The sequence below is a fragment of the Bidens hawaiensis genome, unplaced genomic scaffold, assembly GCF_021521415.1.
Source record: "Bidens hawaiensis isolate Kalapana, Puna unplaced genomic scaffold, B.hawaiensis_p1.1 tig00018313_1, whole genome shotgun sequence".
Classification (NCBI taxonomy): domain Eukaryota; kingdom Viridiplantae; phylum Streptophyta; class Magnoliopsida; order Asterales; family Asteraceae; genus Bidens; species Bidens hawaiensis.
This window is the reverse complement of record NW_027492768.1, coordinates 271552-288065: the sequence shown is the minus strand read 5'-3', so window position 1 is coordinate 288065 and position 16514 is coordinate 271552. Positions and strand designations below refer to the sequence as shown.

General features: G+C 32.8%; 1 protein-coding gene across 1 annotated transcript; it reads right to left on the bottom strand.

Moving 5' to 3' along the window:
- Window positions 1-13603: 13603 nt before the first annotated feature.
- On the bottom strand, window positions 13604-15674 carry LOC143555782 (FCS-Like Zinc finger 2-like). Its single transcript, XM_077045280.1, has 2 exons — window positions 15482-15674; window positions 13604-13805 (listed from the first exon to the last, which is right to left on the bottom strand). Exons 1-2 carry the CDS (start codon window positions 15640-15642, stop codon window positions 13619-13621), a joined length of 348 nt encoding a protein of 115 aa, XP_076901395.1. The 5' UTR covers window positions 15643-15674; the 3' UTR covers window positions 13604-13618.
- Window positions 15675-16514: the final 840 nt, after the last annotated feature.

The window sequence follows — 16514 nt, the reverse complement described above, 5'->3', positions numbered from 1 at the left end:
AAGACCAGATGAATTACGCTATTGCGCTACAAAACAGAGGCGGTCGGGGCCACCCGGCCCTAACATTGCTTCGATAATGTATATAGTGCATGTTGTAAAACTAAGTTATGCTTTAAAATATAGTGTAATAAAACATTAGTTATCTTATTGTATTGCCCTTATAATAGTGCAAAAAAAAAACATATTTTAATACACGTTAGGAAATACTTTTCGTCTGAATCACGCACACTTGCAACAATATTCTTAAATAAATAATTTCACCCACATGAATGCATATATGCATATGATTGTGTCGATCTTTTACATATCAAAAAAAAAAGATACATTACATATCTTTATTTGATACGATGCATGTCATCCTCCTTTATATAACTTTTTAATGATATTTGAGCTGGTTTATAATAGGCACGAAAGCAGGTCCGGGAATAGGAAAGTCATGCAACATCATTCAATAATGAGTTCTTTAGCAACATGGGGGAAAGTTAACGGTACCATCATGTTAATTAAAAATCTGTTAAATGGTTCTGGTTCGAGTACCTTAGGCCAAGGTGACATGGATATTCAAAAGGAGGGGGGTCTTGTCAATAATAACGTTAAACAATGTCTTCGAAAAATTGCGGATGGTCACTTTACTACTGCAGTAAAGGTGTTATGCGCATCCGGTGTTGCACCATACAATTCTGATACCACAAAGGCTTTAGAGGCTAAACACTCGTACAAGAAACCGCTGGCTATGCCGGACATGACTTATTCTGAGCCTCCTCTTGTGGCGGAGGTTGATAGTGTCCTTGGTTGCATTAAATCGTTTCCCAAAGGAACTTCGTGTGGGAGGGACGGTTTGAGGGCGCAACATATTTTGGATGCTCTTTGTGGAGAAGGGTCAGCTATTGCCACTGACCTCATATGTGCTATCACTGCAGTGGTTAATTTATGGTTAGGAGGGAGATGTCCGTCTACTTTGGCAGAGTTTGTCGCATCTGCTCCTCTTACACCGCTTTTAAAACCCGACAACGAGATTCGACCTATTGCAGTGGGTACTATATGGAGGCGTTTGGTTTCTAAGGTTGCTATGAAAGGTGTTGGCAAAGAAATGACCAAATACCTTAATGATTTCTAGTTTGGAGTTGGTGTGTCGGGTGGTTCGGAGGCCATATTACATAGCGCCAACAGGGTATTGAGTGAGCGCCACACTGATGGGTCTCTTGCAACGCTTACAGTTGATTTTTCTAATGCATTTAATATGGTGGATAGATTAGCTTTACTTCACGAGGTAAGGATCAGATGCCCTTCTATTGTTGATCAGTTCTTCACGTATGTAATAGAAAACATGAATGTTATAATAAACCCATAAATAAAACATACCTGTTACAGTAGGGGAAGTAGTAACCGCCCAGAGAAGGATGCAGACGACATGATAGTCAGCTTGGTCGAGTTCCCCTTTAGGATGTATGTTAGTGATGGGGATTAGGGTTCTTGAGAAAACCGAATTATGGAGAGATATAGGGGTCACGAATTACTTAATTTGAGAGTTAGGTTTTTCTTATGATGTTAATTAATCTCTTTCATGTATTTATATACACCCAAGGGGAAACCCTTGATTAGCAAGTAATGGTAATATGGTCCATCAACAATTACCTAGCTAATATAATAATAAGGTATAATTTAATTATTTTGATCTATTATTATATAAATGATAATGATGGCCATACATAAATATATATATCTATATATTTATTCTTACATTCTCCCACTTGGCCGAATAATCATTTATTATGAGCGTTAAATTAGTCTGCAGATTTTAACACTCATTTTAGCTTTAAACTCAAACTTGAGCAGAGAAATACAGTCATTGAATTGAACATCAGCTCAAGACCCCCATTAATCATACTGCAGTCCTTGTTTAAAACCTTAGTGGTTATGATAAAAATTTTATAAGTAAGCCCTTCAGATATTTGATTTGTATATTAATTTGTCTATATGTCATTACGCATGCAGAACATATTAAGAGACATACAAAATCAAAACCAATGAGAAAAATTAATAATTAGTCAATAATAATTGGTCATTCATATAACGATATACTATTATACATGGTCATAAATAATCCCTTCTTTATTATAAGCGCTTTCATAAGACTTATGGGTAATAGACATTTAGTTATAGGATCCTCAAGCATATCATGAATGTATTTGATATGAGAATTTAGTTTTCTCAATTCGTTCATAAACGAATAATTTATTTCATATCGGAATTTAATACAGCACCTCTTGAACTGTTACTGTTTGAGAAAACATGGTAGCTGACTTTATCACAATAAGTCTTCAATATATAATTTATATGGAGTTAATTAACTTATGAGTCCAATGATAAATTTTCAACAACATTTATTGACAATTGCATTGAGATTTAATCAACATATTATGTCGTTAAAATTTAAATTGTTGTTATCAGTTCATTATGACTCCTCCATGAGATAGATTATCTTCTGACATAAGAATATATCCCGAAAATTACATTTTCTTATTTTTGAATATGACGAAGTTTAGAGTAATCAACCGGTTTGAATTCTCACTTATTCTTTTAAATTATAGTCCCTCGTTTCCTTTAAAGATATTTCAATACTCTTTTAGATGCTTCGCGTTAATCTAGACATATCTAGTGTGTTGTAATTCGAGTAATATCTGAACGCGTATAGACTTGTACCTATATAAGGCTTCTACTTAATGAAGCACAAGGAAATAATATCAGTGATCCTATTATCCTTTAAAGGAGAGCATTATTGTGTGTTACATGTACAATGACCATTTTAAGTTAATACTTATAGAACAAAAATAATGTCCATTCGGGTCTATCTTAGTATGTTATGATATCTATCACGTGAGAGGTATCTCTTGAGAACAAAGTACATATAAACAATACTTAGACTTATGTAACATATGCTTGTCAAAAGAATGTCATCTATATAAGGACAAGTTTGTTTTTAGTTGCTCCCACTCATCTTGAGGTAGGTACATTGATCCACTTAGCTGTTGATAAAAATATTGTATAAAGGTTTCATCACATTTTGATGTTTGCATTAACCCATCAATGGATTATATTGACTTACAGACTAAATGTTCTTTGACCTTCAGTTTAGAACTTCAAGTTGCTTTATAAACATATAAATATGCAAGCCAGTTGTTAGGAAAAGTTGTTTAAATGTTCATGTAATGTAGCTCTTAAATATTATAAGTTACTTGAACAACAATGATGATCCTCAAAGAAATCTTTTGTAATATGGGAAAGATTCTTTGATGATTTATTCCCTCTTGAATATAACATTTAATAATCAATCGTGCTTCTTAGTGTTTTAACGTTTATATTATGATTTAGTTTAGTTATGAACACTCTTAGGTGATTCAACCAAAATCCAAACGTTATTCTAATTATAGAATTTAATTTAGATTGTTAATAATAGCTGTATTCAATTTAGAAGGTTGATTGATATTAATGGTTTAATTAGAGATGTAGGATCAGTAAACTTTTCATCATCCATTTAAACTTTAGTTAAGGAGGTTATATAATCATCAAAGTTAGTAGGTTTTTAAAAACTAGATGACCTCCTGAGTTAATTATTGGGTTTATTAGAAGTTTCGGTTTTATGGATTAGCTCTTGTTTAGGTTGCTATCATTTTCAGGATTCTAAGTGTATAAGAGTTGGTGCAGTATAGTGTACAAGAGGTGTAATCGGAGTTAAATTTAGAGTAAAATTTAATGACTCTTTTACCCCCCGCCTCTTGTACTTATGATAAGTCATTTTAAGGACTTTTACTGCTCCCACTGACCTTAGAAACCTTTAGGAAATTGGCATGCTTAGGGTCAATATTTAAATACCAGTAGATTCTAATGGAGAAACTAGTCGTTGTAGTTTCTCTTATTTTGAGGATTACTTTAGTTATGATAAGAAATCCGATTATGCCCATATTTAAGTACCAATGAAACTTTTGTAAGAGTATTGTTGAATTCTAAGGAGATAAGTTATAATGAAACAATTTTGTGTTGGAGCAATGTCTTGTACAAGAGGTGTAATTGAGTTAATATCAAGTTTTCACCCCCACCTCTTGCAAAGCTTACAGGTTATGATTAAGATACTTAATGCTCCCACTGATCTTCGAATCTCTTTGAAAGCTACATGAGAAGTTTCAATGATGTACGTGACGTAGGGACATTTCATTCATATACTAGACTTGGTTTGATTTCCTTAACGTCCATATGTCATAAGAAACTTAGGGACATATTTAGAAGAAAGCATGTTAGTTATATATGAATGGATCTCTTTAAGACCGTGGACCATAGAAGTCAGATTAGATACAAGTAAATAGTCGTAAAATGATAACTTATGTCTAAATATTCCATTTGAAATAAGTTCCATGAATGTCAGTGAAATATAACTTTGGGTGGACCCATACTTATTCCTTAAGCCTAGTGATGTTTATGGCATCCAACACATGATTTTAAAATCACTCAGAATGAGATTATATGAAAAATCATCCTCATCAACCATGTCATGATTTCTCATGAAGTTTTGGTTTTAATGGATGACATTTATAGGTCTCATTTGTCTTTTAAAAAAAATTGATAACAAGAGTTGTGAAAGTATATAGTATCATCTAGTTCTATCTTATAAATGTTTCTATCCGGATATTGATAACAAGTAAGATGAGAATTTAATGTAAGAATGACTTTATGTTGGCTACGCAAACCTCACAACTGCCATAACGTAGCTTAAGTATTGATACTAAATTCTGATTAAACACCAGAATTTATAAGGTATCCTAAAGCATAACTAGAACAGTTTATTATGGTTTATGATAACTTGAACATTTAATTTTTTTTCACAACACTCATGTTAGTTATTTGTTGATTTTTGGTAAAGAAACATATAAAGAACTAGAATCAACCTATTATGTGTTAATTGGAATATAGAATTAGTAGACTTAAATATCATGAATATGTGACTACTGATTTTAGCTAAAAGTTCTTTTAAATTATTGAAAATCGCGTTGCTTATGTCTAGTATAATGACATATATTTGCAGTGAGCCTTCTCTTTAAAGAACTTAAAACCAGAAGTTATACTTGTATTTGTCTATGAACCTTAGAATTGTCCTCTTTTAGGTTTTAATGGTAGTGAGTGGAATAACATCTTATTCTCCAGTACTAGATATTTCTTTTCTTGTACATATGTTGCTGATCAACACACTCATTTTCCTTTGGTACTTCTGAGTGTTATAGTTGATTCTTAAGGCATCAAATTATACTATTGAAAAATTTAGTGTATAATGTACTGGAAAAAATTATACTTATTTTCATGTGTAAGCCCTTATTTATGGGTCATGTCATAATATTGTATATTATGATGTATTCAATAATGCCATTTAACCTTATAGTTAGAATTTAGAAGAAATGCATGCATCTTAGGAGTTATTGTGATTATTTTCTAGATATTAGATTAGTTTTAGGGAAAACTAAATCTAGAATAACTCTATTTGATAGCATGAGTTTATTAATTATCATAAGAGACATTATATTTAACTCATCTCATTTATCATGCTCTAGGTTTCTTCTTTATTGCTATTATAAAAAGGAGCAATTCGATGGTCATGTCTTGAGGAATAATAAAAAATGAGAAGAGCTAAAAGTTAATGAAACTCTTTATGAAGCAAACACATTGGGTTTGAAATTAGAGTGGATGATTTGAATTAGAGTAATTTCTAGGAAGAAAATTATAGTGAGTAATGTAATGGGATATTAAAGTAAGATAGATTAATTTAAATGATCATTAATTAATGAAGGATCATTAATTGTGAGGATCATTATATTTTATTGAAGATGTGATATGTCTATTATTAACATCAAACTAATAGACAACTTAAATTAAAGTTCTACTTAAATAAAAAATAAATCACCTTTGGGCAGAATTAAAATTTATTTAAGTATATGTGCAAAACAATTGTAACACATCACCTTTGGGCATAAGTGAGACAACAATTTTAAATATGCACGAGTTAGTTTTGCTTTATTTAAATGTACATCATCACCTTTGGGCAGAAGCGATGCATTTAAATCATGTTAAGCGAAACTAACACGGCTTGTATTAAGACTTGAATGATATGCTAGATGTAATGCATCACCTTTGGGCAGAAGTTTACATCAACAATTTATTCAAGTTTAAGTCTTTTCATGTTTTGTAAAATCAATCAATATATATTTATATTATAAGTGTCTTACAAAACATTTTTCGTGTTTTCGGTTTTATGAGATATCGAAAATTATGAGTTCTCTGTTAACACTTGAGTTTTCGGTTTTTATTGTGTTTTCGGTTTTATGAGATCTTGGAAATTATGAGTTCTCTGTTAACACATGAGTTTTCGGTTTTATTTGGGTTTTCGGTTTTAATGAGATATCAAAAATTATGAGTTCTCGGTTTTAACCAAGATTTCGGTGGTACTCAAATCAAATTATTTAGGGTAAACATATTTTGGTTCAAATTCTTTAGAGATTAATTTTATCTTCAAGATTTCGTTTTAATTTTGAAATTTATAGATTCCATAATTATTCAAAATTTAAAATCTTTGAATATTTGATTATTCAATTATTTTAGGAAAAACACAATCATAATCCGAATTTTAACCAAAATATGTAATATTTTTCGAAAAACTCATGATGAACACGAAGAACACCACCGAAAAACCATAAAGTTTTTAATAGGTTTTTAATGTGAAATTGGTTATAACATTGTTTTTAAACAGTTTATATATAACCAGATTTCAATAAGTTCATAAGAATTTAATGATAATAAAATAAGAAAACAGAATTCGGGTTTATCAGATTTTAGTTTCATGTTTTCCGGTTTAGATCCAGATTTAGGGAAAATATAAAGAACTGATTAATCAACATCGCTCTGATACCACATGTTGATCAGTTCTTCACGTATGTAATAGAAAACATGAATGTTATAATAAACCCATAAATAAAACATACCTGTTACAGTAGGGGAAGTAGTAACCGCCCGGAGAAGGATGTAGACGACATGATAGTCAGCTTGGTCGAGTTCCCCTTTAGGATGTATGTTAGTGATGGGGATTAGGGTTCTTGAGCAAAACGAATTACGGAGAGATATAGGGGTCACGAATTACTTAATGTGAGAGTTAGGTTTTTCTTATGATGTTAATTAATCTCTTCCATGTATTTATATACACCCAAGGGGAAACCCTTGATTAGCAAGTAATGGTAATATGGTCCATCAACAATTACCTAGCTAATATAATAATAAGGTATAATTTAATTATTTTGATCTGTTATTATATAAATGATAACGATGGCCATACATAAATATATATATCCATATATTTATTCTTACATCTATTTCCTTATGGGTAGAATTTTTATTTGGGCAACCATCAAGACTATATCTTGGGGATGATCATATTTGGTCCACCATGGGGGTTCAACAAGGAGACCCATTGGGACCACTTATTTTTTCCCTTGTTTTACACCCCTTGTGCATCAAATTCGAGACAATTGCAAGCTTCTTCTTCATGCTTGGTATCTTGATGATGGGACAGTCATTGGAGATTCAATGGAGGCGGCTAAAGTGTTGGATATCATTAAGGTGATGGGTCCAACTTTGGGTCTTGAACTGAATATTAAGAAAACTGAGCTATTTTGGCCTTCTTGTGATGGTACGAAGTCTCGTGACAGTTTATTCCCTGCTGACATCGGGAGACCATTATTAGGGGTGAAGCTTCTTGGGGGAGCTGTTAGTAAAGACACCGGGTTTATTAGGGGGTTGGCAAAAAAAAGAGCTACTAATGCTGTTGATTTGATGTGTCTTCTCCCAAAACTTGGTGACCCGCAGAGTGACTTACTTTTGCTTCGATCATGTATGGGTATTGCTAAACTTTTCTTCGGTTTGAGAACTTGCCAACCTGTACACATGATGGAGGCAGTGGTGTTTTTTGATAAGGGGTTGCGTGAGGTGATCGAGGACATTGTAGTTTGTGGAGGTCCTTTCTTTGGAGACCTCCAATGGCGACTTGCTTCCTTACCCATTAAGAATGGGGGTTTGGGGTTGTATTCGGCAGTAGAGGCTTCCTCTTATGCGTTTGTGGCCTCGAGAGCCCAATTGTGAGTGCTTCATGATCACATTTTGCGAGACAGTGGTATATGTGGGATGGATTCTGATTATTCTTGTGCTCTGGCTTGTCTTCGTGATATGATTCCAAGCGTCGATTTTAGCAGTTTCACCAACAAAGAGACCGCCCCCTCTAAAGCCCAGCATGCATTGGCGAGCGCTCTTTTTAGTAAAATTGTTCACGACATGAAGTCACACTTTAACATGACAAGCAGACAAAAATCCATTTTTGAGTGTCTACGAGAACCACATGCTCAAGATTTTCTTCTTGCTATTCCTATAGATGGGTTAGGCCAGCATATGTCTCCAGTGGAGTATCGTACTATCCTCAAGTATCGCCTCATTATTCCTCTATTTCCGGTTGATGAGATATGCCCTATTTGTCGTAAGGCGTGTTTAGACTCATATAGGGAGCACGCGGTGCACTGTAAAGAGCCCCGGGGTTCAAGTACCGACATGATCTGGTTAGGGATGTGCTCTTTCATATATTCAAGTGGGCCGGAATTTCTGTTAAGAAAGAACCACCTGTGAATTTCCTGACTGACCCGACGAAGGGAAGATCATCTCTTTGACCGGCTGACATTTTGGTGTTTGGATGGATATGAGGAAAACACGTGTTGGATTTAACAGGGGTTTCCCCTTTGGTGGGCTTAGGGAGTAGTGGTTTCGCAGTCGGTCAAGCCGCATTAAAAGCTGCTTCATTCAAGGTGGCAAAACAAGAGAAAGCGTGTCTTGCCAACCAACATGTATTTATTCCTTTTGCTTTTGACACTTTTGGTTTCTGTGACATTCGTCAATTTCGGGTCTTGTTTGTATTCGTTTTTGTATTTGTTTATTATGTAAACCGACCCGATTTGTAAACCGAAGCTTATGTTATAATCAAAATAATGGATTTATGTTACAATATTGTTTCACACTTGTTGGGTCTTGAAAACATCATATTTTTATTTTTATTTTTTTATTTTTTTGTTGTTTTGTGTTTTTGTCTTGATCCATTTTGCATGAAAACTCTTGTGTCTCACACCCATATTTAACCACCAACATTACCCTATATATACACCACCTTTCCTCTTCATTTCCCTTTCTACAACTCCAAAAAAAAAAAACTCTCTCAAACATCAAAGATTCAAGGTTATCTTCTTAAGTGTTCTTGAAGGATTTTGGTCTTTCATCTTAATTAGTTTATGTAGCCTTATTAATACTTGTTTATGGTTGTGCAACATATATATAATATACACCCCTTGTTTACCTTTGGTAGTTACTTCTCCGATTCCGGTCGGTGAGGTTTCGGACCCCATAAGGCAAGGCTTCATGGAGGACTTCGTGTCCTTGATATATATACATCTTTATAACTTGTTCATACATATTAATCTTGCTTATTTTAGTTTGTTGGGCATGTTTACAAGTTCCATAGTTATGGGTTTTTAAGAGTCTATGCTTCGGTTTAACTGTAAATAGCTCTAAACCGTAAACCGAACTTTGTTACTAGTTTTGTTTGTTTAAACATACTTAGTGTTAGATCTAAGTTTCTAAAATCATTTTTACAAATTCTATGGTTATGGGTTTGTAGAATCTTACCTCGGTCTTAACCCGAAACACGATCCGAACCGAAAACCGAACTTTTGTTTAAAGACTTTATTGTTAACTTTTGGTATTTTTTTATTTGTACATTATTATACAAGTTATTTAGTGTTTGGACATGTGGAAACCATCTATGAACTTGTTGTAAGATGGAAACCGAACCAAACCGATTCTTGCTCGCTTAAGACACACAAGTGTGTTTTTTTTAGCCATCAAGACTTATATATTTCTTTAAAAATAGTTACAAATTGATTTTTAAATATTTTCTTAAGTACTTGGAAATGTTGGATCCAACTTGAATCTCATAACAAAGTTTGGACCGACAAAACCGAACACTCGCTTAACGTGCGTTGTTAGTTCTAAAACAATGGAACTACATACTTGGTTAATTCTTATTAAATTTTATTGAGTTATCTCATAACATTCAATATTTTGGAAAGTTTACTTTGGGTTTGACCAATTATCAAGACCCGAACCGACAACCCGAACACTCGATAAAAAAAAACCCGTTTTAGTATCTTTATTCCAAAGGGATTTGCATTCTTGCATTTTACCCACCTTATTACTTAACATAGGTTGAGTAAATATTAAGGTTAGATACTTTAACCCGGTTTCGAGCAAACTTACATTTTTAAAGGGTTATTATTATAAATTCTTAAATAGTCACATTTTAAACCTTGAACTTTAATTATTTATATTTCTCAACATTTATTTTGTTTAAAGACCTTCAAGACAACCTTTCTAAATTCAAGACTTCTTTTCTTTTTAGGCATTGTGCGTTAAACTCGTCGTTCCGACAAATCTCCAAATTATCATCTTTCAAGTTTACTACTTGAAGGTGAGTACTTCATACCCCATTTTCCATCTTTTATTTTGGGGGTGACATTTCATACTTATTCAACAAAATGCTTTATATTTGAATCTTAAACCACAAACGTAGTTGTATACTTTACCTAAATAATTGCTCGATTTGGTGTTCTATGCTTATATGCCTATGTGTTTATCGCTTTTGGTTGGTGGAACTATAAAATCCTAGACTATTTGGCATCCCCTTATAGCAAGGTGTCGTTAACGTAATGCAATTAATGATAACTATAAAATCCTAGACTATTTGGCATCCCCTTATAGCTAGGTGTCGCTAATGTGTTTAGCGATATCTATTTATCCAAATTACCACTTTTATTTATCGTTTCGTATGCAAGTTTTGTGGCTATCTTTATTATATACTAATATGATTAAACTTATGAATTGCTCACCGACCTTTGTGTTGACAAACTTTATTTTATGAAATGTTGCAGGTTTGCATCTTGGTTGATTTATGATTGTGAAGAAAACGATATCAAAAACCTTAGGATATTAGTAAAAATGAACAATATCAATTTGCCATATTTTGTGATATCTTGTTTATGGTTATTTTATGGATAATTGTTATGTGACATTTTCGATGTTGTGAAATGAAATGAGTTTATTAAATACTGTCACTTTAATTAGTGTCATGTGCTTATGGATAATCGTTACAACTCGGCATGTTCCGCCGCCTTTGGTCGGGGTGTGACAGTTTCCTCGCGCCTGAAGCTGTGGAGTTATTTACCCGTGTTCAGCGGGTCATGCATAGTAATGTTATGACTCCAAGATCAGCTAATGTTGTTTTTAAAAGATTGGGTTTTGCAATTCAAAAGGGGGTAGCGGCGCAGCTTTTTACTCGTTTGCCTTCTGTTTCAATGTAATCTAAACATTATTGATCAATGACTGTTAAAAGTTTTTTATAATATCTTTATTTGCAGTGATATACAAGTAAAAGATTGTTCAAAGGAAATACTAAACGTTGCTGCCAAGGTGGTCATAACGTCAGGGGGCGGATCTACGTATACGAGACCGTGTTCACGGGAACCCACTGAGTTTCGGATTTTATATAAAACGTCTATAAAATACGAGAGTGAACCCACATAAATTTTATGAGTGAAAACATGTACAAAGTTTAACTTTGGTCTAGTGGTAAACATTCCTTCTTGCTTGTCTAAGAATCATCAGCGCAGGTTCAATTCTCTGTTTGCACACCGTTTTTATCTTTTTTTTTTTTGTTTAATTTTATTTCTATTCTTTAACTACTAGTTATAAACTGATTTAAAAGTTATAACAATGTGCAATTGTGTAGGTGGGTGGGGACTCTAATATGTGTAAGTTAAAGTTATTTTATGGTAATTGGATAGAAGTATGGAACAATGTGTGGGTATAAATATATAACATACATATTACAATTATTTGTAGTAAAATACCTTCTAAACATTAATAACAGAGTAACAAACTAACAATTCATCTTAATCTATAATTCAATAATACGTGAATGCTCTAATAATGATGTTTTTTTATTGTATCGTATTTTTATCGTGTGATAGACCTTAACCATCTGAATCGTCAAAATGACCTGAAACCGTCAAACCAAACCAAACAGTGAACCCACTAAAAAAAATTCCTAGATCTGCCACTGAATTAACGTGTCGGAAATGACATGATAAGACACGATAATCTGTGGTACTAAATACGAACACAACACGATAACTAATCGTGTTATTTTTTCCAAACACGAGCACGAACCTGTATGGCAATAGGTTAACCTGCTAATACCTGTTAAGGGACTTGTTTAAACATAAAATGAATAGTACAACTGTAATGAAATAGAACTTTTCAAAACAAGCATAAAAGCCTTAATTAATGCATAATTCATTATATATTTGAACAAAAACGACAATCCTTAGCATATATGAAACAAAAAATCACAAATCCATAACATACTTGAAATAAAAAACCATAGAAGAAAATCATACATCCATTAAAAATATAATAGCGGGTACGACGGACATGAGTGAAATGTCGTATATAAGTATGATTTTAGGTTTAGAACTTTAGGAGAGTATATTTATTTATTTGTTTATTTTTTAAATTAAAAAATATACACAAGTTACTAACATGTGAACAAGTCTTTAACTTGTTAGAACATGTCGTCCTGCTTAAAACACAAGACCTGTTAAGCTCAAATCCAAAACTGTTAAAACTCGTGTCATGTTAACAGATCAGTATCATAAATTGACAGCCCTATCCAAAAAAATGTTCATTCATATATGGTAGGCTGGACCTGTTTGCACGTGCCAGACGACGGTATTTCCAGTCAACATATTCCAAAAAATGTCCACAAATTTGGTCAAATCACATTATGACTTACAAAAAGTATTGTCGGGCACACATAAATTTGGTCGTGACTCAAAAAAAGTTTGGGCGGACTACATTAAAATTGCTTATGACTCTTAAAAATATTATCGGAACTCAAATAATTTTGGTCGAATCATACACAAATTTGGTCAGATCACATTAGAAATGGTTGTGACTCAAAAAAAGGGCCATCGGAATTTCAAGCAACAGATTAGATCGACGAAATAATTTCCATATAGCGCCATGTGATTGGTCAAAAACACCGTCATCTGACCTGATTACCTGAACTAAACATATAATCCGACTTGAACAAAACAGGTCAAGCCAGACTAAATTCGGACATTTCAAGGAGCATTTTCTTAATTTAGTGAAGTCATAAACCCATCAAAATCAAATGTAACAAACATTATTATTCATATGCAATAACAAAGTTATTATAGCACAAAGACACAGTCAACATAAAACTCAGACCGTAATCATAGTAGCTTGTACACTGTGAATCAAAAACACTCACACGTACACCGGACCACCCATCAAATACTTGCGCACCGTACACACTTCTTGCATAGTAAACACAAAAAAAGTCATATATGCTTTAAAAAGGGAAGTATTTCTTTCCCTAATTACATAATTAAAAACCAGATCAATTAATTAATTAAGCAGCAACAACTGCACCAGAACGCAAAGGGCATTTTGGGGAAGAACTGGCAGAAGATTTCTCTCTCTCCTCCTCCTTCCTCATAGCTTTGATGGATGCAGAGAGAGATTGCTTCTTCTCTTTGAGTTCATCAATCTCAATCTGTTTTTCTCTGCATTCTACGCTGCAAAACGGTATGTCTCCTCTGCAAATTAAACAAAATTCTTTTAAGTTTCGTGTAATTTGGTGAGAATTGATGTAATTATGCGAAATACGTTTCAGTTTCACATAGTTCGGACTAGAAACTATGGCTGTCAATTGGGCGACTGCTTAAGACACGATAAGACCTGTTAAATCGAAAAAGTGTGGTATGTGATTTTTTATATTTTTAAGTAATTAAATGTGGACTAGAAAATATGGCTGCCAATTGGCCGACTGTTTAAGATACGATAAGACCTGTTAATAAAAAAAAGTGCGGTATGAGGTTTTTTTTATAAAATAATTAAAATTAGTAGGCTAGACTCCATTTTTCTTTATTGTTAAATAAAATTTAAAACTGTGTTAAGCGCACCGTTTCTAACATGTTAAACACATTAAGACACGAATTGACAGCCCTGCTAGAAACACTAGATTGGAATAACAGCATTGTAATTTGAAAAAATTGTGCAAGATTTAAGAGATTTAGAATTAGAAGCCCTTGGTTAGAGTTACGATAGTATTTTAATGCGAACTATGCAAAATTCGTTACAAGTTTACGTAATTCGAATTAAAAATCGCAGATCGAGCTTACGAAATCTTTTTTTTTTATGCAAATTACGCAAAGTTTGTTACAATTTTACGTAATTCGAATTATAAACCATGGATTTGATGCAAATTATGCAAAAAAAATTACAGTTTTATGTAATTCGAATTATAAACCCTAAATTTGCTGCAAATTATGCAAAATTCATTACAATTTTATGTAATTCGAACTGTAAACCCTAAATTTGCTGCAAATTATGCAAAATTCGTTTCAAATTATACTTAATTCGAGTTAGAAACCTTAGATCGAGCTTACAAAACCGTGTTTTGATGCAAATTATGCCAAATTCATTTCAGATTTCAGTAATTCAAGCTTACGAAACCGTATTTTGATGCAAATTATGCCAGATTCGTTTCAGATCTCAGTAATTAACTGTATTTTGATGCAAATTATGCCAAATTCGTGTCAGATTTCAGTAATTCCAGCTTATGAAACCGTATTTTGATGCAAATTATGCCAGATTCGTTTCAGATCTCAGTAATTAACCGTATTTTGATGCAAATTATGCCAAATTCGTGTCAGATTTCAGTAATTCCAGCTTATGAAACCGTATTTTGATGCAAATTATGCGAAATTTGTTTCAGATTTCAGTAATTCGAGCCTACTAAACCATAATTTTTTTTTGAGTAATTCGAGCCTACGAAACCATATTTTGATGCAAATTATGCAAAGTTCGTTTCAGATTTTACTAAATTCGAATTAGAAACCGTAAATCGAGCTTACGAAACCGTATTTTAACGCAAATTAACCTAAATTCGCTTCAGATTTCACGTAATTCGAATTAGAGACCCTAGATATCGTATTTTGATGCATATCATCCAAAATTCGAGCTAGAAACCATATATCAGACTTACAATATCGTAATTTAACGCAAATTATGCTAAATTCGTCACAGATTTCACGTAATTCGAGTTAGAAACCATAGATTTAACGCAAATTACGCTAAATTCGCTTCAGATTTCCCGTAATTCGAATCAGAAACCGTAGATCAGACCTACGGCATTGTAATTTGACGAAAACTGTTAACGATTTAAGCGAATTAATAATTAGAAACCCTAGGTACTGAGCCTGAGACTTACTTGTACATGAAGATGTCTCTGTTGCATCCAAGCGGCTTATTACATAAAGCACACGCGTCTAAAAAATACTGCTGTGGCTCTCTAAACATTCCGGATCTGAAATTGTGAGGCAGTGAGATTGAACGGCTGACGTGGCGGTGGTTCACGACGGTGGAGTTCATATTATTATTATTATCAATAATAATATTAAACGGTGACGGTGGTGGTGAAGAAGGGGTTTTGGGAGGTTATAATATAAAGAGGAGTTGGTGTATAAACCACGTTAAAAGTTGTTGTATGGAAATTAAATATAAATATAAATATAAATATAAATATAAATATAATATAAGTTGTTATAAAGGGTACAAGTGTGACGTGATTTATTGTTTTTGTTGAAAGATTTTTGCACTTTTTTCAAGGTGTTGTTGATATCTTCTCTCTTAAAAAAGTGTAGCGTTAAATTTGGTCAAAATTTTAACGAACAACAACAAAAAAAAATTTATAACCAGAAAGAGGAAACGTTACAAGCAAGTTACTAGTAACAAATCACAAGTTACAAGTAAAAAAACACTAAGGAGGCACTCTTTTTATATAGTAAACGTGAACCGCACCACCTTTCCCACCTTTTGTAAAATAGAAATCAAATTTAATACACAATACCAAAATAAATAGTAATTATATTTATAAAGAATTTATTAAAAAAAAGTCTCTAACTTATAATTATGAATTATCTACTAGTATAAATGAGAAGTTTGGTGTCACAAACAAGTTTTTCTAAGTTTTTTGTATAGAGAAATTAACATATATCCCCTTCCTAACTTGCTTTATTACATATTTTTCTAATGCGGAACATTTAATTTCATATTTTTCCTTCTTAAACCACTTATATTACATATCTCCCAATTTTATTAAAATTAACTAACTAATTGACCATTTTACCTTTAATGAACTAATTTACATATATCCTCTTTTTAATAGTAACAATTACATATATGCCCAATTTAAACCCAAACCGCTTCGGTTTTAAGACGAACATATCAAAACTAATAAATTC